The sequence below is a fragment of the Dromiciops gliroides genome, chromosome 4, assembly GCF_019393635.1.
Source record: "Dromiciops gliroides isolate mDroGli1 chromosome 4, mDroGli1.pri, whole genome shotgun sequence".
Taxonomy (NCBI): domain Eukaryota; kingdom Metazoa; phylum Chordata; class Mammalia; order Microbiotheria; family Microbiotheriidae; genus Dromiciops; species Dromiciops gliroides.
Genome location: NC_057864.1, coordinates 68,640,458 through 68,666,805, shown reverse-complemented (window position 1 = coordinate 68,666,805; position 26,348 = coordinate 68,640,458). Strand labels below are relative to the sequence as shown.

At 39.3% G+C, this 26,348-nt stretch overlaps 1 protein-coding gene across 1 annotated transcript in view; it reads right to left on the bottom strand.

Annotated features, from left to right (window-relative positions):
- The window catches only part of PAPPA2 (pappalysin 2), a 389,726-nt gene that overhangs the window by 204,031 nt on the left and 159,347 nt on the right, over positions 1-26,348 (bottom strand). The window contains 4 exon segments of the mRNA XM_044003126.1: positions 6,997-7,128; positions 9,921-10,114; positions 20,428-20,519; positions 23,186-23,314. Of these exon segments, the coding sequence (XP_043859061.1) occupies positions 6,997-7,128; positions 9,921-10,114; positions 20,428-20,519; positions 23,186-23,314 (547 nt within the window).

Genomic DNA, 26,348 nt, shown 5'->3' with positions numbered 1-26,348 from the left:
AGTCCTGATCAAGTATGGTTTGAAATGGTCAACCTCTGAAGTTCCCTTTAATTTTGAGATCCAGTGATTCTATGTAAGGGAGAAGAAAAGAAGGGAAGAAGAAAAGCATGTGAAGAATGAGAAAAAGGAAGAAAAGTGAAAGAGAAGGAGAAAAGGAAAAAAGAAAGAGTGAAGAGGAAGAAAGAAGGAAGCAAGGGGGAGGAAAGATCCAGAAATGAGGGAGGGAAAGAGAGAGGAAGTGAGGGAGAAAGAGAGGGAAAGAAAATGGAGAGAAAGGGGGAGACAAAAGGAGAGGGAGAAAGAAAAAGACAGCAATAGGGGAAGGGGGAGAGGAGGAAAGAGAATGAGATGAAGAGGGAAACAGAGGTAGAAAGAGAAGGAAAACGGAAGAGGGAGAAGAGAGAATCAGAGAGGACAGAGAGAGATAAAGAGAGACAGACAGACAGAGACAGAGACAGAGACAGAGAGTAAGAAGTAAATAGTGGAAGGGAGACAGAACAGAAAAGGAGCCAAGAAGGGGGAATATGCAAAAGAAAGATAGAAAATCACATAGTGATTGCTATTTGTTGGGTGTGAGATTTAACAGATACTTTTGTATTCACTAACCCCTGATTTATGAAAGAATGAAGATTCAAAGGCTAAGGCCTCCTTATTGAAATTAAAGTATAATCTGAGGAAAATCAGACCTTTCTAATAATATAATGGGTGGAATACTAAGTAAAAGTGTGGATATGATCAGAAGTTAATGCGTAAAAATACTTTTTAGATAAATCTGTGAGTCAGTTATGGTTCTGCAAATTTGGAAAAGACATTATATTCTGTCCTGTTTGGGATACAATCCATAAGGGAGGTGAGTGTTAATGATAAAATTCTTGTGCAATACAGTTGAAAAAAAATGTTGGGAAGGCCAGAAAAAAAGGAAAAGCTACATGCAAACTGGGGCAGAAGGAGGTACAGGACTGAGACCACAGGATGGCCTCACATCTCTGTCTTCTACAAAGGGCACTTCTGAACTTACAAGCTGAGAACATGGGTCACAGAGACCAGGGGAAAAAAATCAGTCCTGAAATTTTCCAAAGGCAATCCCATTTGCTTGGAGCTCTATCTACCCTGTGTGCCATGGCAGAACCAGAGGGTCACATGAAGAAAGATGCCAAAGTTTCATAGGGCCTCAATGTTAAAGGCCCTGCCTTCCATAATTCTAAAGTGGTCACTTGATGTTTAAGCATTCATCTCAGGGAATTCAAAAATAAGGCAGAGGTGAGAGTTTCCAGAAGGTCTGAGACTTAACATTCCTAAAGAAAGATCAAGGGGTCATAGGTGGCATAGTGGATAGAGCACCTGCCCTGGAGTCAGGAGGATCTGAGTTCAAATCTGGCCTCAGACGCTTGGCAATTACTAGCTGTGTGACCCCGGGCAAGTCACTTAACCCTTATTGTCCTGCAAGGAAAAAAAATCAGGAAGCAGTCAAAGGAAAAATAGGGGAGGTGTGATGATCATTATATCAATAATGAAAATTACTTTACAAGTTTGTAAAGTAATTTCTATATGTTATTTGACTTGATCTCAACAATCTTGTAGATAAGTGATAATATTCATACCACTTTACAGATGAGAACACTGAGACTTGAGGAAGGTTTAAATCATTTCTTCAGGATGTGCGTGAGGCAGGCAGGGAAAATTGGGTCCTCTTATCCCCAAGTTGAATACTATCACCTGAGCCACACAGGGACATCCCTTTATGACTCTTTCAGGGACAGAAAAGCTAAACAGAAGTCTGGCATATCCCAGGATGACTTTTCTTAAATTTGTCAGAGGACAAAGTTCTCTATATCAGGCATATCCTCCTTCTACCTTTGAGAGAGAAAAGGCCTAGTCTGAAAAAAAAATGTTTTGAGGGTTGGGGGAGTCAAGTTTTTCTCTGGTAAACAAACTGTATATGTCCTAAGCATGGATCCTTTTCCCACCTGGTACCCCGGTCCCCCTGTCCTACCCCCTTTCTGGACTGCTTTCTATCTGGAGTCTTGAATGCTTGGAATCCTCCAACCTAGAAACTTTCAATTTCTGAACTGACTGACCCCTCCCTATCTGTGACCTCAGAGGAAGAAAAAAACCATCAGACCTGTCTGAGTAGGCCTCCTCCCTTCCCTGTAAAATGCCTGAGCTGCCCTGACCCTGGAATTCCTCTGAAGCATGGAGTAAACACAAACCCTGGGGCACCTACAAGAGCTGCTTGCAGCCAAGTGCCAAGTTCAAGGACTAGCCTTTCACAAAACCAACACAGAATCCTTCCTTCTGCCATGGTCTAAAAATCGTCATGTCTGAAGTCCCCTGGCAAGGCCCATGGTTTGATCCCACCCTTTCCTTCCTCTTCTCTTTCCTGTCTGATTTTGGAGGAGCCACTCTCAACTTCAATATGTGTATACAGGGGTGGTGGTGGAAAATAAGCTGCTGGTTTTGCAGGTGTCAGTTGCTGCCCCAGTCTTGGGGAGTGGACTCTACCCTTCACCCTTCTATTCGTGCTCCAAGTTCCCTTGGGGGTTTCCCATTAAGTTGCAAGCCATTCACTTAAATGCAGACAGTGATAGGGCCTACTATTTTCAGCATTAATTGATTTATTTCTTCTATAAAGTCCATTTAAATCTCAAGCAAGAGACCCGAACACTAGGTTAGAAACTCCATATACAAGATACAACTGAGCATAGAGACCCTTCTTTGGAACTGGCAGCCCCTTTAATAAATGAACTGACCTGGCCTCCACACAGCTAGCTTCTCTGGTTCCTAATGGGTGAGACAAACAGCACACCAACATCTACATTCCCCAGAGAAACACAAAATTCATCATATGTCCTTTGGGCATATCCTTGAACCAAGTGAGCCCTACAGAGTCTATGGAAGAAATGGGACCCAATTCATTTCCAGATAGCAATGACCACATTGGTTTGCTCCTTCTGAAAACCCCTCCAACTCTTTCTTCCTTGCACAATGCTGAAGCTCTCCTCACTATGCCACTGAACCTTGTTATTTCCCAGTTTCAAACTGCCATGATTTTCTTCTTAAAAAATCTTTTCCTGAGTATGCCGTGGTTAGTTGTCATCTTTATTGGCACAGGAGTCCCAGACTTAGCACTGGTGCAATGGCTGTCTCTCCCTCACTATTCTGTGCTAAGTTTTGGAGCTATCATGTTACTGCCCACTTCAGGCGAGGCACCTCTATTATTGGTCACCGCCTTTCTCAGAATATTTTCAGAACTCAGGCCATACTTTACCTCACTCTGTCATCTCTGGCCATCTCTTTAACTTCCTCATTCCCCAGCTGACCCAATTGGGTTCTAGAACCATGAAGTATGACCAAATCAACACTGCCACTATTCCTGTGAGAGAAATGATCCATAAATAACAAAATTTTGGGAAGAACCAGGACTTTTTTTCCTTTCTCATTTGGAAATTAGGTCAAAGCTTAGTTCTCTGAAATCCAGGTTACTCCATTCAACTAGAGAACCTTAGAAAGAATTTAATCTAAGGTGAATTCTGGCACATTGTGTTCCACTCAGACAGGCCAAATTGCCACAGGTGCCAATGGTCTGTCTTGAGATAGTTTCTCTTTGTCCATGAGTGACACACAGTCACATCCCAAGGCCCTCATTAGAATAGGTCCATCTCTCATTATAGTATTCATTATTTCATTACTTGTTAACCAATCAGTGTTAACTGCCACACTCAGGAACACCTACTCTTCCAAGGGCATATAAGCATTGAGTGGGTTCCATAAGGCATCTTTGGCATTCAAGGGTGTCCCTGATCCTTTTTATTAATTATAGTCTAGCAGGATTAATTAAATGATTATTCGACTAGAAACTATGTCTCTTGAACTCTTTATATTTCACACCTTAATGGGATGTATCGATCTATTCCCCTATAGCCCTAGTCACTGTCCCTATCTCTTTCTGAACCAAAGTGCCTCTTCCTCAACAGTGCTTCTCCATATGTGTTTTCCCTCATTCAGAATGTAAAACCATGAAGGGCACAGACTATCTTCCTATCTGTTTTTATATCCCTAATAAATGCTTTTTTTTCATTCAATTGTAACATTGAATGTTAGGACTGGAAGGAACCTTAGAAATCAACTAGTCCTATGTATTAATTGACAGATGGATAAACTGAGTTTCAGAGAGGTTATGTACTTTAACTAAGGTCACATTTCTCATGGCAAAGTCATGAACCAGAACCTAAATTTTCTGTGCAATTTTCTCTATACTAATCTACCTCCCTCATGAGCTCATTACACATACCTGATCCCTGGCCCACTCCAAAGTTTAGATGATATAGAAAAACCCCAGAAAAAAGACCCACAGTTACCTATCTTTTACAAAAATTCAGGGAAGGACTATCCAAGTATTTTCCAGTGGCAGAAGCAAATGCCATCATGAATAAAGGAAAGGAAACATCATATACTTTGGGCATCAGGGATTCCCATATTTCAAAGGACAATCAACCAAAGCTTTATTAAATTGTCTACATGCGGGAAGTGCATGCAGAACATTTGGCTAGCTGCAAGAATAGGAAGAAACATTAGTTAGAAGACTATAATTAGTTTGAGACTTTGTGCAGTACAAATCTCCAAGCAATCATCGGTCCATAATGTATCACTGATGTGGCAGCACATGATATTTAAAATACCACATATGTGTGACTGTTTCTGTTAGGATTGCTATCCATTCCAGTTTGAGGGAAACCATTCTGAATTTGAGATTCTTTTACAGCTGCCACGAAAATAAACATGAGCATGGTATTTTGCATATGTTGATATGTTGCTTGGTACTCCAATCAACAAGCATTTATTGTCCACTTCTCTAGCTACTTCCTTTGTGTCTGCTGTGCCTAGAATATAGGCATGCTGAGAGCAAGATGTCTTTTATGCTACCTTCTGCTGGCTCGATATCCTTTCACAGTATTTATACAAGGGTGGCATAGTGGGTAGAGTGTCAGGCCTGGAGTCAGGAAGACATCTTTTTGAGTTCAAATCTGGCCCCGAACACTTACTATCTGAGCGAGCCTGACCAAATCACTTCACCCTGTTTGCCTCAGTTTCCTCATTTGTAAAATGAGCCAGAAAAGAAAATGGCAAACAAATCCAGTATCTTTGACAAGGAAATCCCAAATGAGGGGTTATGAAGAGTCAGAAATGACCAATACAACTCAACTACAACAAAACCACTAAGAAGTTGGAATGCATTTAAAAGACAGTGACAGAGCTTGTGAGGGAACTTGAAACCAAGCCATATGAGGAGATGGTGAAGGGATCAGTGATGTTTAGCCTGGAAAAGAGAAGACACAGGGAGGACAATGACAGACATGAAGACAGTTAGGTGGTGCCTTGGTCTTAGAATCAGGAAGACCTAAGCTTGACTCTTGCCTCAGATATTTGCTAAGTGTATGACCCTGGTTATGTCATTTAACCTTTCTCAGCCTCAGCTTCCCTATCTGTAAAATAAAGATGCCAAACTTCCCCAGGAAATTCATCCCTAGAAAACCTCATTATGCTACATCTCATCAGTGTCCTCTGCCCCTCTGATTGGACCTTTTGACTTGAGCAGCCAGACCTCCAGGACCTCTGTGTAAAAGTTGGGCTCAGCTTGGTTTCTCTCCATATTTCCTATCAACAACACTGCTTTTGGATTTCTTTGGAATTCTCCATCATGTCCACACAGAGGGTCCCTACTAGAGATATAATGAAAAGCAAAGGTAGTCCCTGATTTCAAGAAGCTCACAAGTAAACACTTAGGTATATACATAATGTATCCACAGGGGAGAGGGTGATTTAAGAGGGAAAGGCATGGTCAACTGGTGGGCTGGGGGAGGGTGGCAAAGGCCTGCATTGAGCTCAATCATGAAAACATGCTACTTCATCCATGAGGCAAAGACCCCCTAACTAGCTAAGTTCTTTGGCTTATAATTTGAGCTATCAGAACACTTCGCTAATATCGCGTTCTAAGTACTTAAAATATTCTCCTCTTGTCTTAGAGTTAGTTGTCCATATGTCATTATCTCTTCACAGCTACTGATAGGATAGCCCTTTTGAGGACCAGGTATCAATTCTATTTTATTTTTGTATGTGCCCAAAATACTGACTTACAACACAGGCACATAGTTAAGGGAATTTATGAAATTTTCTAGTTTGTTTTTTTTTTTTAAGATTAGAATGGACACCTAACTCTAAGAAGGAACATCCGTGTTTCTGAAACTGCCCAAACCCCTTTTTTCCTGTTGAACCATATTTGAAAACACCTGGGAGAACATTTCATTGAAATCCTGCAAGGATAACAATTTTCTACATTTTGAGGTTTGTATTCCATGATTTCCTAGTAAGTATCAGCTACTTTTATTACAATGATTTTCTCAAATGTTCTCCACCCACAAGAGGTTTTCTAGTGAATGTTTCTCCCTAGATAGCACACCCCATATTCATTTTCATTAACCAGTGTTTCTATACTGGTGGCATTCCTGTCTCCATGATTAGCAATTTGGCCATTGAAATGACTTACTTTTGGGACCGATATTTTTAGTCACTAGACCCAAGATTCTGGTGTTCTTTACTGATTCTAAACTTTTTTCTCCTGATTTCTAGATAAAGATGCCTAGGTCTGATAGATATGCTACTCAGATCACTGATAATTCAGAAAACAATGGTTAGAGGTCTGCTTAGTTCAATTACCTTATAGGTATCCTTAAAGGAACTCCATATCACCAAACAAATATGCTAGGAAAGGTAGGGTGAGTTTAGAACCAAAATATAGAGTTCAAGAAAGGAAGGAAAACCCCTTGCTTTGGATCATTCAAAGACAGAGATGTGTATGTGTGTATACACACATGCACACACACACCAATATATTATATATGTATATGTATATGTATGTGTATATGTATATGTGTGTATGTATGTGTGTGTATGTGCGTGATACCCGCAGCCAAACAAAAGATATTGCAGGGTGCTTACCTGGAGCCAGACCTTTTCGTCCCTCTCTAATTGTATCTCAGGCTGCTTTCTCTGTCCTTCACTCGTGATACAAGGAAACCAACCAACAAGAGAACGGTCTTCTGGTGACTTGGGATGGTGGGATTTGCAAACCTGAAAAAGAAAAAGAAAAGAAAAGATTTTTCAACTAGAAGTAAATAGTATGAACCAGGGCAATACAAGAAATAAAATAAAATAAACGTTCAGTAGCTTCTAAATCCTTCAGGGTGTCTGTTGGAAACCAAAGAGGTATTGAGCCTGTTAGCTTAGAAAATCAAAAACTCTCAGCCAGCTGGGGAAGGGACCTTAGAAGGCATCTATTCCAATTTCTACAAAAGTCGTCTCAAAAAGTGTTTGCCAGCTTCCCCTAGAAGGTCTCCTAGGACAAAGAACCAGGACAGAAAGTATCTTTTCCTTCTGAAATGGCCCATCCCACTTGGGGAGAGCTCAAGGGTCAGCAAGTTTTTTTTCTTCTTTAATTTGCTCTGGAATCTCATTCTCTGCTACGTCCACCCACTGTTCCTAGGTCTTTGCCTGGAGCCAGGCAGAAAATAAGCCTGATCTATCTTTCCCTAGGCAACCCTTCAACCCTTCTTTCATTCCATTTCTGTCTCTCCTCCTGTTCCCATCTTTTGTTCTTTGGGTTCTGCTTCAATTGTTTCCCAGTTGTGTCTGACTCTTCATGACCTCATTTGGGGTTTTCTTGGCAAAGATACTGGAGTGGTTTGCTGTTTCCTTCTCTAGTTCATTTTACAGATAAGGAAACTAAGTCAAACAGAGATAAATGACTTGCCCAGCATCACACAACTAGTAATTGTCTGAGGCAAGATTTGAACTCAGGAAGAAGACTCTTCCTTATTCCAGACCTGGCACTCTATCCATTGTGCCATCTAGCTGCCCTGTTCTTTGAGTTAACCATCTCTAGTTTCTTCTGCTGATCTCTTTATGGTATGATTTGAATTCCCTCACCATCCTGGTTGCCCTTTGCCTGGGAATACATTCTATTCTGTCAGTGTTTTTATTTGTTTTGGTTTGATTTTATTTGTCTTTTCATAAAATGTGGTGACAAGAATTGAAAGTAATGCTCAGCCCAATTTCTCTCCTGGAGCTATCTGGATGGATAGGAGGGTGGGGCTCTGCTACTGCTGTGGCCTCTCAACGGTGGCCAGCCACTAGGGATGACTTGCCTTCAGTGGGGATGTTCAGTTTTTCTTCCATATCCATATTCTACTTTGGACAGAGCATTGCCATTTATCTACTAAGCTAGCCTGCATTGGGCATCATGATGATATCTATAGTGATTCCCTCATAAGGTCATTAGGAGGCTTATGTGTGTTTAGAATATTTTGCAAACTGTAAAGTACTTTATAAGTGCCAGCGATGATGATGATGATGATGATGATGTACATCTTCTTGAATATTCTCTACCTGGAAGAAATTTCATATTAACTTTCCCCCTCCTCACCAGACATATAGACACATAAACCAAGGCAGCTAAAAGATATAGTACTGGAGCTGCAGTCAAAAAGACCTAGTTCAAATCCAGCCTCTGACACTTATTATGTGACCCTAGACAAGTCATTTTACTTCTGCCTGCTTCAATTTTCTTTTTTTTTAAATGGGGGATAGGGAAAATAATAGCACATACCTTCCAGAGCTGTAATGAGGAGGGAAGAAGATAATATTTATAAAACAGTATGTAAATACTACTACTTGAATTTTTATTATTAGTTTCCCTTCCTTCCGAAGAGGTAAACATCAGCTCTGCATGGCTAAAACTGAATTTATCTTTTTATGTTAAATGTTCCTGAAGAAAGAGTAGTTCAGTAGAGAGGTGAGAGAAGTAACCACAGAAGTAACCACGGAATCTCATAGTTGGGATATCAGAGGCCATATGGTCCAAGTAGTTTGGACAAGAATCTCTCTCTCTCTCTCTCTCTCTCTCTCTCTCTCTCTCTCTCTCTCTCTCTCTCTCTCTCTCTCTCTCTCTCTCTCTGTCTCTCTCTCTCACACACACACACACACACACACACACACACACACACACACACACATCAAACAGCATCTGCTTAAAGATCTCTAGTAAGAAGGAGCTTACTACCTCTCAAGGCATTCCATTTCCAGATGGCTCTAACTGTTAGGGAACATGGGAGTTAAATGTGTCCCTTTGAAACATTTACCCATTGCTTTTGGTTCTGACTTCTGAGATCAAGTATGACAACTCTAATTACTCTTCCATGCACCAGTCCTTCAAATCTATTAACCTTCTCTGAGCTCTGGAAAGGGGTATAGCGGATGATAAAGTCAGTACAGGACCAGCCTGGCAATTCTCTTTTAAATCCTTTGCCCATGGAAGCCCCAATAATTTGGCTTAGCCATTAAGAGAGTAGTGATTCCATCTTTTCTAAGAATGGAGCCCAATTCAAATACAACAGTTGATTTCACAATTGATTCTTTTTATGCACATTCTGGCCTAGGCATAAGAAGTAAAACTTTTTCTTAGTCAGGAGAGACAAATCACAAACAGAGCTGACCTTACAAAGAAGGTGTGAGATGATCTGAAAGGCCCCAAACATGTACCTGTGTCAATAAATTTTTGCCCACACAATGTTCTTCAATATTCCAGATTTCCTCTGGGCCTTATGATTTATTGATTTTCAAGGGCTTAGCTTTAAGATACAAATTACCTAAGAGGAGGACAGTATCTTAAACCCTATCAAGTAGGACTTTTTCAGGGATTATGATAGGTCATTAGAGAAGTTGATATAGAATAGATAGATATTTACAGAGATACATGGCATCAAAGTTGCCAGGAAAAGGGAAATGGGTTTAAAGGTACAAAAGATAGACTTCAGCTAATTCACCACTTTACTTATAGACTCTCCCGGTCTCAGGGCTTGACTTACCTTGGAAAGAGGTTCCCCAGTCACCAAAGAAACAGGGCACATCATATTGTCCTGATGAGATGTAAAGGCCTGAGTGGCCCATTGATCCACATATCCTTTGGGAGTGTAGAGGCCACAGTCTTGGATACTGTTCATCTTCTCAAAAGGTTCACATATCCCATCTCCCTCATAGATGTAGCACAGGCTTGGCTCCCCTGTCAAGATACTTGGTATTAGAAGTAGAGAGAATCTGAGAGCAAACAGGTGGGAAATGAGTGACCGGTACCATAGAAAGGATCTATCTTAGTGTGATGCTAAACATTAATTAAAAGGGATTTACAGGACTAGCTTTACAATGTCATTTTTGCAGTGCCTGGTGTGTGCATACTGATGAAAACTGGCCCATAACCATTCTGAATGGCCCAAGTGAGCAGAAGGGGAAAGACTGGAAGCTTTCATAGGAATGGGAGACAATGAAGTGGAGGAATGATGCTATGTGGGAGATAAGCCTTCCAACTGCTTCTCAAAGAAGATGAGATTTGACCCATTAGTCCACCCTCAGATTGGTCAATCATAAACCTATTCAGAACAAGCAATGGCTCTTCAGGAAGCCAAAGGTCCCCTTTGGAAAGACTGACTCAACCAATGAAATCCCAAGTCTAGTATAAACAAAACAAAACTATTTGAAAAAATAAGATTAATTTATGTTAACTGCTAAAGGAATACAAGTACTGTCAGAGCCCTTGAACTTTTCAGTGCCCTGGGACAAAAGTCAGACCACCTCACGCTCATTCCAACTGTGTTTCACTATACCTGGTATGTCGAAATAGAACAAAACGGGACTGTGTGCTGGGTTCTGTTAAACATATTAGACTTGACTGCGAATTTTCCTGTATACTCTTTTTTTTTTTTTTTGGTGAGGCAGTTGGGGTTAAGTGACTTGCCCAGGGTCACACAGCTAGTAAGTGTTAAGTGTCTGAGGCCGGATTTGAACTCAGGTCCTCCTGAATCCAGGGCTGGTATTTTATCCACTGAGCCACCTAGCTGCTCCTAAGATTTTTTTATTTTTTATTTTTTGGAGGGGCAATGAGGGTTAAGTGACTTGCCCAGAGTCACACAGCTAGTAAGTGCCAAGTGTCTGAGGCTGCATTTGAACTCAGGTCTTCCTGAATCCAGGGCCGGTGCTTTATCCACTGCGCCACCTAGCTGCCCGTGGACTATATACTGCACTCCGCCCCCCCCCCCCATACTCTTAACAAATAACTTCGAGAAGCTACAAAGTGTGCTTCCCAAGAAGGCTTTAAACAGTATCATTTACTTGGGCCGCTGGATAAATCTAACCAAATAAAATGTAATAAGAATAAAATATAAAACTATACCCTTAGGTTCAAAAATTAAAACTTGGCTAAACAGTAAATGTAAAAAGTTTATGTAAAAAGACATAATGAAAAATTACAACTTAGATGAACAGTGTAGTACATGGCTACCTTAGAAGCTAAGAGATTACAGAAATCTAAAGCTCAGAACCAGGGACATGGTGCTCCCCCTGTACTCAGACTTGGTCAGCCCACTTCTAGGGTGTTGGATTCAGTTCTAGAAGATCCATTATGGAATACATTGACATACAACAGTCATCAATAGTTAAGATTTAGAATTGTAAAGTTTACAAAGCAAATTTATCACAAGAACTGAGTGGTAGGGCATACTTAAGTATATGAAAACAAAGTCAAGATGAGGGGACACAAAATCATTTCATCTGAAAAATAACTGAAAGACCTGTGTGTGTATCAGATGGGGTGGGGGAGGGGGAAGGACTAATTAGCAAGAAGATAAGAAGACTTAGAGGAAAACCTAATAGCTATCTTCAAATATCTGAAGGACCATCATTATCACAGAGCCTGGAGATTACACTTATTTTGTATGGCTCCAAAGGATATAACAAGGACAGAACTGTGAGAGTAACAGGAAGCACACATCTATTCATTATTAGAACTTCCCCACATCTGAGCTGTTAAAAAAATGGAATGTATAATCTTTGGAAATGGTGAACTAAAGTCTCTTCCAATTCTTAATCTATAACATTATGATCTCAGCTAGGTGGTACAATGGATAGAGCCCTGTACCTGGAGTCAGAAAGACCAAAATGTAAATACTACCAGTGATACAATGATACAAGCTTTATGATGTTGGGCAAGTCACTTAACCTCTATTTGTTTCAGTTTTTTCATCTGTAAAATGGGAATAATGATAGCACCTATCTCCCAGGGGTTATTTTTGGGATAAAACAAGATGTTTGTAAAGTTGGGTTCTTTTTACAAACCTTAAAGTGCTACATAACTTTTAGTTATCATATTTATTATTATTCTCTTCCTCCCACATATCTAGTTGATCCAATGTCTACATTGCATCATGGATCTTTCCCCTTTTCTCCACTCCCAGCCAAGTTCAGTCCTTGATCACCTATCATCTAAATAACTGCAATAGCACTCTAAATGGTCTCTTTGCCTTCATTCTCATCTCTAAATCTCCTTATACACAGAAGCTAAACTGATCAAGAATCTTCCTTCAGTGGCTCAAGGATAAAATGCAAAAATTATGGCCTATCTTTCCAGACTTAATTATCATTGTAAACTGATTTACCTACTAATCCCTACATAGGCATTCCATCCCCTTGCCTTTGTAGTTGTTGTTTGTCCTTCATTCTTGAAGAGGACCATGACATATGTCATGACTTACAGTGAACTGGAATTAAGTGAAGGAGAGCTGTGCATAATCACCAGTCTCTCTCTCTCCTCCTGAGCCATCCCGGTCCAATGGCAAGTTATACATCAGGAAAACTGGAGATGGATGGACCCAGATGTTTGAGGCAATTGGGGTTAAGTGACTTTCCAGAGTCACATAGATAAAAAATGTCAAGTGTCTGACTCCAAATCCAAGTTTCCTTCCAATGAGCCATTCTCATGGACATATAGTGGCTGCTGTTCCATGAGGCCCTTCCCTAGCTATCCAGTTGTTAAAGTCTCCAATCCCCAAATACTTGTATTCACTTGGTATATGTTTTGCATTTGCTGATCTGTGTACAAACTGTTTTCCCTCCCCTCTATAAAGGGAGGGAATCTTCCATTTTTGTCTTCCCATTCTCAGTGCCTAGCTCAGTTCCTGGCACAGAGGAATGATGCAATAAATGCCTGTAGAATTCAATTGAACAGACCAAATAACCACCTTTCAAGAATTTTGTAGAGGGGATTGCTATAATACTAAATAGAAGGCTAGACTGACTGTTGTGGTGGTGGTGGTGGTGGTGATAGTAGTGGTGTTGATTTAATCATGTCTGATTCTTCATGACCAAATTTGGGGTTTTGTTGGCGAAGATACTGAAGTCTTTTGTCATTTCCTTCCCCAGCACATTTTAAGTATGAGGAAACCAAGGCACACAGGGTTAAGTGACTTGCTCAGGGTCACACAGCTACTAAGCATCTGAGGTCAGATTTGAATTCACGATGAGGAGTTTTCTTTTTTTTTTTTTTTTTTTACATATAAGGTATTTTATTTTTTCCGTTACATGTAAAGATAGTTCTCAACTTTTGTTTATACAAGCTTTATAATTTCAGATTTTTCTCCCTCCCTCCCCTCCCTCCCCCCTCCCCTAGACAGCAGGTAATCTGATATAGGTTATATCTATATATCTATATACATATAAATATAGATATATATATACACACACATACATATACACATAATAACATTAATCCTATTTCTGCATTAATCCTCTTACAAGAGAAAAAATCAGAGCAGTGATGCAAACCTCAAAATAGAAAAAAAAAAAAAACAACAGCACCCAAAACAAAAGAAATAATATGGTTCAATCAGCATCTATACTCCACAGTTCTTTCTTTCTTTTTTTTTTCTTGGATTTGGAGATCCTCTTCTATCATGAGTTCCCTGGAACTCTTCTGTACCATTGCATTGGTGAGAAGAATATAGTACATCACAGTAGGTCAACACTCAATGTTGATGATACTGTGTACAATGTTCTTCTGGTTCTGCTCATCTCACTCATCATCAGCTCACGTAGGACCCTCCAGGTTTCTCTGAACTCCTCCTGCTCATCGTTTCTTATAGCACAATAGTATTCCATTGTATTCATATACCACAACTTGTCCAGCCATTCCGCAATTGATGGGCACCCCCTCAACTTCCAATTCCTTGCTACCACGTAAAGAGCAGCTATAAATATTTTTGTACATGTGGGTCCCTTTCCCCCTTCCATGATTTCTTTGGGAAAAAGACCTAAAAGTGGAATTGCTGGGTCAAAGGGAATGCACAGCTTTATCGCCCTTTGGGCATAATTCCAAATTGCTCTCCAGAATGGTTGGATCAGTTCACAGCTCCACCAACAATGCATTAGTGTTCCAATTTTCCCACAGCTTCTCCAACATTTATTATCTTCCTTTTTTGTCATTTTAGCCAATCTGATAGGTGTCAGGTGGTACCTCAGAGTTGTTTTAATTTGCATCTCTCTAATCATTAGAGATTTAGAGCATTTTTTCATATGTGAATAGATAGCTCTGGTTTCTTCATCAGAAAACTGCCTGTTCATATCCTTTGACCATTTCTCAATTGGGGAATGACTTGGATTCTTATAAATTTGATTTAATTCCCTATATATTTTAGAGATGAGGCCATTATCAGAAGTACTGGCCTCAAAAATTGTTTCACAGCTTTCTGCCTCCCTTCCAATTTTGGATGCATTGCTTCTGTTTGTACAAAATTTTTTTAATTTAATATAATCAAAATCATCCATTTTGCATTTTATAATATACTCTATCTCTTGTTTGGTCAAAAACTGATTTCCTTTCCAAAGATCTGATAGGTACACTATTCCTTTCTCTCCTAATTTACCTATGGTATCACCTCTTATGTCTAAATCATGTATCCATTTTGACCTTATTTTAGTATAAGGTGTAAGATGTTGGTCTATGCCTAATTTCTGCCATACTATCTTCCAGTTTTCCCAGCAGTTTTTGTCAAATACTGAGTTCCTATCCCAGAAGCTGGAGTCTTTGGGTTTATCAAACACTACATTACTAGTGTCATTTACTACTGCATTTCCTGAACCTAGCCTATTCCATTGATCTACCACTCTATTTTTTAGCCAGTACCAGATAGTTTTGATGACTGCCGCTTTATAGTAAAGCTCCAGGTTTGGTACTGCTAACCCACCTTCCTGGGAATTTTTTTTCATTATTTCCCTGGATATTCTTGATTTTTTGTTTTTCCAGATGAATTTTGTTATTATTTTTTCTAGCTGTATAAAATAATTTTTAGGTAGTCTGATTGGTATGGCACTTAATAAGTAAATTAATTTAGGCAGTATTGTCATTTTTACTATATTAGCTCTGCCTATCCATGAGCAATTGATATCTTTCCAATTATTTAGATCTGATTTGATTTGTGTGAAGAGTGTTTGGTAGTTGTGTTCATAGAGTTCCTGGGTTTGTCTTGGCAAGTGGACTCCCAAGTATTTTATATTATCTACCGTTACTTTAAATGGAATTTCTCTTTCTATCTCTTGCTGCTGGACTTTGTTGGTCATGTATAGAAATGCTGATGATTTATGTGGATTTATTTTATATCCTGCTACTTTGCTAAAGTTGTTAATTGTTTCAAGTAATTTTTGAGTTGATTCTCAAGGATTCCTTAAGTATACCATCATATCATCTGCAAAGAGTGATAGTTTTGTTTCCTCCTTGCCTATTCTAATTCCTTTAATTCCTTTCTCTTCTCTGATTGCTAAAGCTAACATTTCTAGGACAATATTAAATAATAGGGGTGATAATGGACATCCCTGTTTCACCCCTGATCTTACTGGGAAGGCCTCTAATTTATCTCCATTGCATATAATACTTGCTGATGGCTTTAGGTAGATACTGTTTATTATTTTAAGGAAAGCTCCCCCTATTCCTAAACTCTCCAGTGTTTTTATTAGGAATGGGTGTTGTATTTTGTCAAAAGCTTTCTCTGCATCTATTGAGATAATCGTATGATTTTGGTTGGTTTTCTTATTGATGTGGTTGATTATGTTAATAGTTTTCCTAATGTTGAACCAGCCCTGCATTCCTGGTATAAATCCCACCTGGTCATAGTGTATTATCCTGGTGATCACTTGCTGTAATCTCCTTGCTAATATCTTATTTAAGATTTTAGCATCAATATTCATTAGGGAAATTGGTCTATAATTTTCTTTCTCTGTTTTTGCTTTGCCTGGTTTTGGTATCACCACCATATTTGTGTCATAAAATGAATTTGGTAGAACTCCTTCTTCACCTATTTTTCCAAATAATTTGTATAATATTGGAATTAATTGTTCTTTAAATGTTTGGTAAAATTCACCCATAAACCCATCTGGCCCTGGGGATTTTTTCTTAGGGAGTTCATTAATGGCTTGTTCAATTTCTTTTTCTAATATGGGTTTATTTAAGGATTTTATTTCTTCTTCCGTTAACCTGGGGAGTTTGTATTTTTGTAAATATTCATCCATTTCATTTAGGTTGTCAAATTTATTGGCATACAGTTGGGCAAAATAATTCCTAATTATTGATTTAATTTCCACTTCATTGGTGGTAACATCCCCTTTTTCGTTTTTGATACTGGTAATTTGTTTTTCTTCTTTCTTTTTTTTAATCAAATTAACCAATATTTTATCTATTTTATTGGTTTTTTCATAAAACCAGCTCTTAGTTTTATTGATTAATTCTATAGTTTTTTTGCTTTCAATCTTATTAATTTCTCCTTTGATTTTCAGGATCTCTAATTTAGTATCTAATTGGGGATTTCTAATTTGTTCTTTTTCTAGCTTTTTAAGTTGCATGCCCAATTCATTAATCTCCTCTTTCTCTTTTTTATTCATGTAAGCATTTAGAGCTATAAATTTTCCCCTAAGCACTGCTTTGGCTGCATCCCATAGATTTTGGTATGTTGTCTCATTATTGTCATTTTCTTGGATATAGTTATTGATTGTTTCTATGATTTCTTGTTTGGCCCATTCATTCTTTAGAATGAAATTATTTAGTTTCCAATTGATTTTCATTCTACTTTTCCCTGGCTCTTTCTTACATGTAATTTTTATTGCATCATGATCTGAAAAGGATGCATTTACTATTTCTGCCTTTCTACATTTAACTATGATGTTTTTGTGCCCTAATACATGGTCAATTTTTGAAAATGTGCCATGTACTGCTGAGAAAAAGGTATATTCCTTTCTATCCCCATTCAATTTTCTCCAGACATCTATCATGTCTAACTTTTCTAGTAATCTATTCACCTCTTTCACTTCTTTCTTATTTACTTTTTGGCTAGATTTATCTAATTCTGAGAGGGGGAGATTCAGATCCCCCACTAGTATAGTATTACTGTCTAATTCCTCTTGTAACTCATTTAACTTCTCCTTTAAGAACTTGGATGCTATACCACTTGGTGCATACATATTCAATATTGATATTACTTCATTATCTATAGTACCTTTAAGCAAGATGTAATTTCCCTCCTTATCTCTTTTAATGAGATCTATTTTTGCCTGCACTTTGTCTGAGATAAGGATTGCTACCCCTGCTTTTTTTACTTTAGCTGAAGCATAATATATTCTACTCCAGCCTTTTACCTTTACTCTGTGTCTATCTCTCTGCTTCAAATGTGTTTCTTGTAAACAGGATTCTGGTTTTTAATCCACTCTGCAATTCGCTTCCATTTTATAGCAGAGTTCATCCCATTCACATTCACAGTTATTATTACTGACTGTCTATTCCCCTCCATTCTATTTACCCCCTTTGTACTTTCCCCGCCTTCTTTCACCCTATTCCTCCTCACCGACGTTTTACTTTTTACCCCTGCCTCCCCCAATCTGCCCTCCCTTTTTATCACCCCCCTCTTTTCTTTACCCTTTTCTCCCTTGCTTTTGTCCTCCCTTCTATCAGTCCCCCCCCTTTCCCTTCCCCTTTTGCTTCCCTAAAGAATGAGTTAAGTTTCTTTATCCCAATGAACGTATATGTTATTCCCTCTTTGAATCAGATCTAATGAGAATAGGGTTGAAACAATGTTCACCCCTCCTTTCTTTCCCTCTATTGTAATAGGTTTTTTTTTCACCTCTTCATATGATATAATTCATCCCCTTCCACCTCCCCTTTCCTCTCCTCCCCAGAGACTCTCTTTTTAACCCCTTAAATTTTTTTTTTGTATCATCACATCAAAGACAATTTATATTTATACCCTCTGTGTAAAGTCCTTCTCTCTGCCCAAATACATTTACAGTTCTTGAGAGTTATGAGTATTATCTTCCTATGTAGGGATATAAACAGTTTAACCTAATAGGGTAACCTTTTTTTTTTTCTCCCCCTCTGTTTACCTTTTTAAACTTCTCTTGAGTCTTGTATGTTGAGATCAAATTTTCTATTCAGTTCTGGTCTTTTCACCAGGAAAGATTGAAAGTCCCCAATGTCATTAAATGTCCATCTTTTCCCCTGAAAGAAAATGCACATTTTTGCTGGGTAATAGATTCTTGGCTGCAATCCAAGCTCCTTTGCCTTCCGGAATATCATATTCCAAGCCTTGCGGTCCTTTAATGTTGAAGCTGCCAGGTCCTGAGCAATCCTGACTGTGGCTCCATGATATTTAAATTGCTTCTTTCTGGCTGCTTGGAGTATTTTCTCCTTCACCTGATAATTCTGGAATTTGGCTACAATGTTCCTTGGAGTTTTCGTTTTGGGGTCTCTTTCAGGAGGTGATCGGTGGATTCTTTCAATGATGATTTTATCCTCTGATTCTATGATATCACGGCAGTTCTCCTTAATAATTTCCTGGAATATGGTGTCTAGATTCTTTTTCTGGTCATGGCTTTCAGGCAGTCCAATGATTCTCAAATTGTCTCTCCTGGACGTGTTTTCCAGATCAGTTGTCTTTCCAAGGAGGTATTTCATATTTTCTTCTATTTTTTCATTTTTTTTATTCTGCTTGACCGATTCCTGGTGTCTCATGGATTCCTTATGTCCCAACTGTCCGATTTTAATTTTTAAAGCATTGTTTTCTTCAGTAAGATTATGCACCTTTTTTTCCATTTGGCCAGAAGAATTTTTTAAGGCATTGTTTTCTTCAATGAGATTATGCACCTTTTTTTCCATTTGGCTAACTGAATTTTTTAAGTCATTGTTTTCTTCAGTGAAATTATGCACTTTTTTTTCCATTTGGCCAGTCAATCTTTGTGCTTCCTTTTCCAAGCTGCTGATTCTTTTTTCATAGTTTTCTTGTTTTCTTTCATTTCTCTCCCCATTTTTTCTTCTACCTCTCTCAATTGATTTTTAAAATCCTTTTTGAGCTCTTCCAGGAAGGCTTTTTGTTCCTGAGACCAATTCACCTTCCCTCGTGAGGCTTCACATGTAGGCAATTTGAGGCTATTGTCCTCATCTGAGTTTGCATTGGCTTCTTCCCTATTGATACAGAAGCTCTCAATGGAGAGGGCTCTTTTTTGCTTCTTACTCATTATTGCAGCTTATTTATTTATTTTTTAAGTTGAGGTCTGCTCTCGGGGCACCAGAGTCGCTGTTTTGGGCTTCTTGTGCAGGGGTATAGGTGCTGTGTGACTGGGTTTTTACTCTGAGGCCTTTATGGTGTGTGGAGATCCCCCACCCGGCACTTCCTGTCTGGGTGCGCTCGGCCAGCCAGGCGCCCGCTCCTGGCGTCCATTCCCACCTGACCTGTTCGTCGCCCTCCCGGCCGGTGCAGGTAGGTTTTTCCACTGCCCTTCTTGGCCACCAGATTTTTGAACCAGGTTCCGGGAGCCTCAGTTGTTCGGCTGTGGCCCGCAGCTCCTGCTGACTTGCCCTGACCCCCTCGGCGCTGGGTTGCTGCCTTGCACTGGGCCTCCCTTTTGCCCGAGTCAGACCGACCTTTTCCTGAAGTCTTCTAAATTATCTCTGGTTGGAGGACTGTGTCTCTCTTTCCCTTTGCAGGTTCAGTAGTTTCAGAATCCGTCCAGAGGCTTGATTTAATGTTCTTTTTGAGGGAACAGAAGGAGAGCTCAGGCAATTTGCTGCTTCCTCTCCACCATCTTGGCTCTGCCCCTCAGATGAGGAGTTTTCTTAACTCCAGGGCTGGCACTCTATCTACTGCAGCAGACTTACTAGATGACGTCTAATTTCCTTTCTGAGGTTCCATATCTCTATGAGCTAAGAGGCTAAGTTTTTAGAGGCAAGAGACCATATCAAGCACATCTTCTGCACAGCATACAACATATTGTGCCTAATGTCTATGAAGTAAATGAATACTAAATGAAGATTATATTCAAGCTTCCTTTCTAGTTTTAGAGTTTTCGTCACTCAAATCGAATAATGCTGCCATAAACAACATGATGAACGATTGTGCTCCTCCTTAATGAAGGGTTAAATAATAGTAATGAGTATGAAAAAAAATGATCCATTTTCACTAACAAAAGCAAACAGATCCAAAAATAGACCCAAGGAAAATGTCCTTGACTCACCAAGACAGTTGAAGCCTTTTTCCTTCTCACATTTTCTAGAACAGCCATCTCCATCAAGCAAATCCCCATCATCACATTCTTCTCCCTGACTCCTAAGAGGAAAAGAGTGAGAAATGGTCACTTTCCCTTTGGTCTTTGTTATGAAGCAAATTAAAATATGTTACTTGTCCTGTTATAATAACTTTATCCAATTCTATAACTTAAAATTATTATCTCTATATCTTAAAATAGTTTGTAAAAATCAACAAAACTTTTAAAATCTCTGATGTATTTAAATAAGCTAGGCAAAACTTAGAAGACCATAGCTGTAAGCTTGTTCAAGCCACTAAATTCTGTGACTTGGAGCAAGTCACTTTAACCTTTTTGGCTCCAGTTTCCTCATCTGAAAGATCAGTAATTTTGAATAGTCACTAAGCCCTCTTCCCACTTTAACGTATTTATGATCTATTCTCTTTGAGGAAAAAGGGACTTCAAAGGATCAGATACTTAGGGATGAATGGGACCCACGAGGTCACTTAGCCCCATCCCTTCATTTTACATATGAGAAAACTGAGGTCCAGAGAGCTTAAATAGATTGTTACACAGTTCATAGAAGCATAGAATTTGAGTTGGAAAGTAACTCAGTGGCAATCTAGGAAAGAATTCCAAGTTCAACATACCCAACAAGTAGTCATCTAGCCTCTACTTGAAGACCTACACAGAAAGGGAGCCTCCCACCTATTGAGGCAAGCCCATGGGCAGCTCTAATAATTAGGAAGTCTTTCTTGATATCAAGTCTAAATTTTCTTCTTTCACTCCCATCCAGTGCTTGTGGTTGTTCCCTCATGGGCTAGACAGAATGGGTTTAATCACTCCTCCATGTGGCAATCCTTCAAATTCTTTAAAATGGCTCTCATGTTCTCCTCCTTAGTCTTCTCTTCCCTAGGCTAAACATCTTCAAATTATCCTCACATGACATGAATCCAAGACCTTCACCATCCTGGTTGTCCTTCTCTGTATGCTCTCCAGCTTATCAATATCCTTCTAAACTACGATCTCAGAATTGAAAACAACACTCCTTATGGGGTATGGCAAGAGCAGAGTATCTGTGCAAAGAATTGGAAACTAAGTAAGTGATTCTCCAGGGAGGTGGAAGTGAACAAACTATGGCATAAGAATTATATTGGATGGCATTTTGATGTAAGGAATGATAAAAGTAACAGTTTTAAAGAAACTTGGGGAGAATTGTATGAACTGATGAAAAGTTAAGTGAGCAGAACCATTTATACAATTGCATCATTGTAGACAATTACCCAAAGTCAGGAGATGGAGTGGCATTACAGGAACTACAAGGAAGTCAGTGATACTGGATTGTCAAGTATGGGAAGAGAGGAGGTTAAGGTAAAGTGTGTGGTGGAGGGAGAGAGGTTATAAAGGGCTTTGAATGCCAGACTACTTTGTATTTGATCCTGATGGTGATATCCCTATCCCTAATGAAGTTGATTGAGTCAGGAGGTAACAGGATAAATAACCACTTTAAGGAAGATCACCTTCATAGCTGAGCAGAATATGGATTGGAGTGGGGAAAGACTTGTGGCATTTCTGACTTAAGCATAGTTCAGCATTTATTTGGTCCCTGAGATTTCCCAATACTTCACTCAACTTAAAAATACTTTGAAGTATACCAAATGTGGTACTATGCTCTATTGGTAGTCTTATCATGAGATTAGCAGAAGATAAATGCATGGAGAATTCAAAAAGTTCTGCCTCTTTCAATTTAATGGAAATCCAAGGAGTAATTTTCTTTTTGAAAAGTGACATTGAAATGTCACCTGACTAGGTGACTACATAAATACTCTTGAGGTTCCTTCCACACAGCATAATGAATATTCAAGCCATGATGGGTCAACCACTAAGAGAAAGCTAGAATTTGAAGCTTCTCTAGGGCTATTCCATTTCTGCCATGTTTCCCCCACAAAAGGCAAACTAACTGACTTTTCATAGTCTGCTGAAAAATGTCATTCTAGAGTAGAATCCAACTCCCAGAATGTCTGCGTGGTGATGTGGCCTCTGTAATAATCATCACCACACCTAGGCCTCTAGGGGCAATGCTGTAGCCCTATTTCTCTAGGTCTGAGTATGGAAAAAAGGAATCCTTACTTCTTCAATTTAACAAAGATAAGTTTGACATTTCAAAAGGAGCTTTATTAGGTAACTAAGGGAGAAGTAAAACAAAACAAAATATAATAACATAAAATCAAAAAGTTTACAAGAACAAATATTTCTATTTCTAAGGCAATGTGAGGGTACACTCTCTTCCCCTGGGTTTCTCACTAGCTATTAGGTAACTCAGCTAGTTAGTGACAGAGCCAATCTTGGAACCTAGTTCAATGCTCTTTCTAATATACTACCCTGCCTATATGATGGTTCTTAGGTCATGTTTAAGTAGAAGCTTAAGATTCACATCCTTCTCTCCCACTCAGGTGCCTCCTTGAGTCACTCACCAGTTACCACTTACTCCAATAATGTGGAATTTCCACAAAGTAAAAAAGCTCAGATCAACTGCCAAAAGTTAGATAGAGGGGGACTGTGATTCCCATTGAGGATTCCTATTTAAACTGTGAATTCTGGGAATGTCTGATTAGCTTAAAATGTTGACATTTCTTACCCTACCCCAACTTCACACAATATGTCCAAACTCAAACTTTGGGCTGAAAGTCCTTGACAACACAACCAAGTGAATCTTTGCTCATAAGTTCCCACTGGAAAGAGTACTCACTCTGTCACCTGTCCATCCCCACAGTAGGGGGTGCCATGGATATGGATCAGAGGAGGAGAGGCTTCTCCCAGTTCTGTGCCAGCTGCTGCTTGAATTTGATATTGATATACCTGACCAGGAGTGACTTCCCTGTCAAAACCAAAGGAAAAACATTAAAAGGAGTTTGTAGGATAGTATAAAGTAAGAGTTTCCCTCCCAATTATGTAGACTACATACCATTGTGAGAGTTCCCTTTATTAAACATGGGGCTGATAACAAGCTCAGAATTTCAATGTCTCCCAATCACCAACTAAAAAGTCATTAATTATTTAGCCTGATATTCATGGTCATAGTAAGCAGGCCATAACTCCTAATATCCCTCTTAATGTACCTTTTGTTCCAACCAAATTGGACTACAGCATCATTCCCCAAATATGCATTCCAGCCCCCACCCCTGCCTCTTCATGCCTTGGGTCACACTGTTCTGTCTACTAAGAATAACTTTCCCTGCCCCTCATGTCTGTCTGTCCAAGTTCTATCCATCCTTTGAAGCCAAAAATCAAATCCAACCCTCTCCTTGAAGGTTTTCCTGATATTCCCCAGTCCCAAGAGAGAATTGATCTTTCCCCCCAGTTAATCAATAATATTTAAGGGCTTCCTTGATGTTAAAGATAAAGAATGAAACAGTGTATTCTCAAGTTATCCCATGACTGGAGGTAGCTATGTGGTACAGTGGATAATGCACTGGCCCTGGATTCAGGAGGACCTGAGGTCAAATCTGGCCTCAGACACTTGACACTTACTAGCTGTGTGACCTTGGGCAAGTCACTTAACCCTCATTGCCCTGCCTCCCCCCCAAAAAAAAGAGAGAAAGAGAGAGAGGTTATCCCATGACCCGTTCATAGTATTTGTCTATATCTTTTGATACTTGTCATGTTTACTTATAACAACAAATATTATGATTATTTGTGTACATGTCTTTTGTCCTCTACTAGAATTAAGTTCCTTAGGACCATGGATTGTGTATTTATATTTACATTCTCCTCTATCCAATCCCTCCCAGACTACCCCATATATACATCATAGGTAAAAAGTTAGGATTAAATGAATGACTAGCTTGAATGCACATTTGGCCTTTGTAGATGTTTTATAAAGAGAAATATTAAGGCAGATAACTACATTGAAATAATAGCTAATATGTATATAGTACTTAAAATAAAGAGATGATCTTTTATACTCATCATATCCATGATAGTATCTTTGGCCCCATTTGACAGATGAAGAAACTGAGGCTGAGAAAGGCTAAGTGACTTGCCAGGACTACCCAGCTAGCAAGCATCTAAGGCCAGATTTGAACTCAGTTCTTCAGACTCCTGGCTCAGTGTTCTATCCATTGAACCATATAGATGAGAACATGAAAAGGAACTGATTTGGGAGGATCTTAGAAGCAAGCAGCACGGTAGCAGCTGTGGGAATTGGGATTAACTTTGTTCTTTGAATTTCTTCTTTTTACTTCTTTGAATAGGTCAAATAACAAACTTTCATTTTCAAGGCAAGTCAAGTCATCAAGCATTTACTTATTAATCAGTTACTATATCCCAGAAGCTATGCTAAGCTTAGGGAATAGAAAGAAATCCAAAAACAGTCCCTGCCCTCAAGGAACTCACATTCTCCCAAGAGAAACAACATGTAAACCACTCTGTACATATAAGATAGTATTACTGTATAGGATAATTAAAGCAGAAGAAAGACTAAAGGAGGCCCAGGAAACGCTTCTTGCAGAAGGGAAGCAAGTAGCTAAGATTTACAGGATGCAAGGGAATGCAGGAGGTGGAGAAAAAAAGGGAGAGAATTGCAGGCACGGGTGGGGGGGGGGGTAGTGAAAATGACTGGAGGGCACTAGGTGGTGCAGTGGATGGAGCACTGGCCCTGGATTCAGGAGGACCTGAGCTCAAGTCCAGCCTTAGACACTTAACACTTACTAGCTGTGTGACCCTGGGCAAGTCACTTAACCCCAATTGCCTTACCAAAAAAAAAGAAGAAGAAGAAGATCACCTTGGCAGCTGAGTGGAAGATGGACTAAAACGGGGAGATATTTGAAGCAAGGAGGCCAACAAGAGGGCTCTTACACTAGTCCAAGTGACTATTCACCAAGGAAAGTCTTGCAAAGACAAGGCAGGTTTCTTATAGTAGAGTACCACATACATGTTCAGGATCATTACCTTGCCCTCTACACTCTTCTGAGGTCTAGAACATGTTCTATAGGGGCAGCTAGGTGGCACAGTGGATAGAGCACCAGCCCTGGAGTCAGGAGTACCTGAGTTCAAATCCAGCCTCAGATGCTTGACACCTACTAGCTGTGTGACCCTGGGCAAGTCACTTAATCCCAATTGCCTCACCCCCCAAAAAATTCAAATAGAATATGTTCTATGATGCCCAATGTTCTTCAAATAAGAAATATTCTTTATCCTTTGTTAATATATCAGTACTTAAGAAGAATGAACACATTAAGCTTTACTACAGTCTTATTATGAATTTCATTCACAACACTTTATATCTCTCATTCCTTTAATATAAACTTCTTTATTTCATAGGTATTTTTGAATCTTTTGATAAGACTACAAATTCCTTGAGGGAAGACCAGTATTTTATGCATCTTTAAATCTTTCTTAGCCCCAGCACAGATATTTGTCATGGTAGTTCCTCTCATATATGGTTACTGAAATATTTTTGTTGTTAGTCTTATTAGCCCTTTAAACCTATGAATGAGTATATCACAACCTTTCTTCAGGTAGACTTTGATGGCCAGAAGAAATTGTCACTACATTAGGCAGTCGACAAGTTTGTAGTGAATGAGTTATAGGAAAGGGAGATTGGTGGCTCCTTAAACTAATTTTGCTTACTCCACAGTTTGTACAATTGTCACCTACCTAATTTTTCTCTGTCCATGACATTTCATCTCCAACCTCCATGCCTCTGTGAAGGCTGTGCAACTGAAATGCACTTTATCTTCATCTCTGTTTCTTCCTACCCCCAGCTTCCTTCAAATATCAGCACCTAGACAAGGCCTTTGTTGATCACCCTCATTGTTAAGGGCTCTTCCCCACTTTTAGGTGAGGTTGTTTGTATTTCCTTTGTGATTGTTTTCTATATATTTTTTAATCTGGGCACATGCTATTTCCCT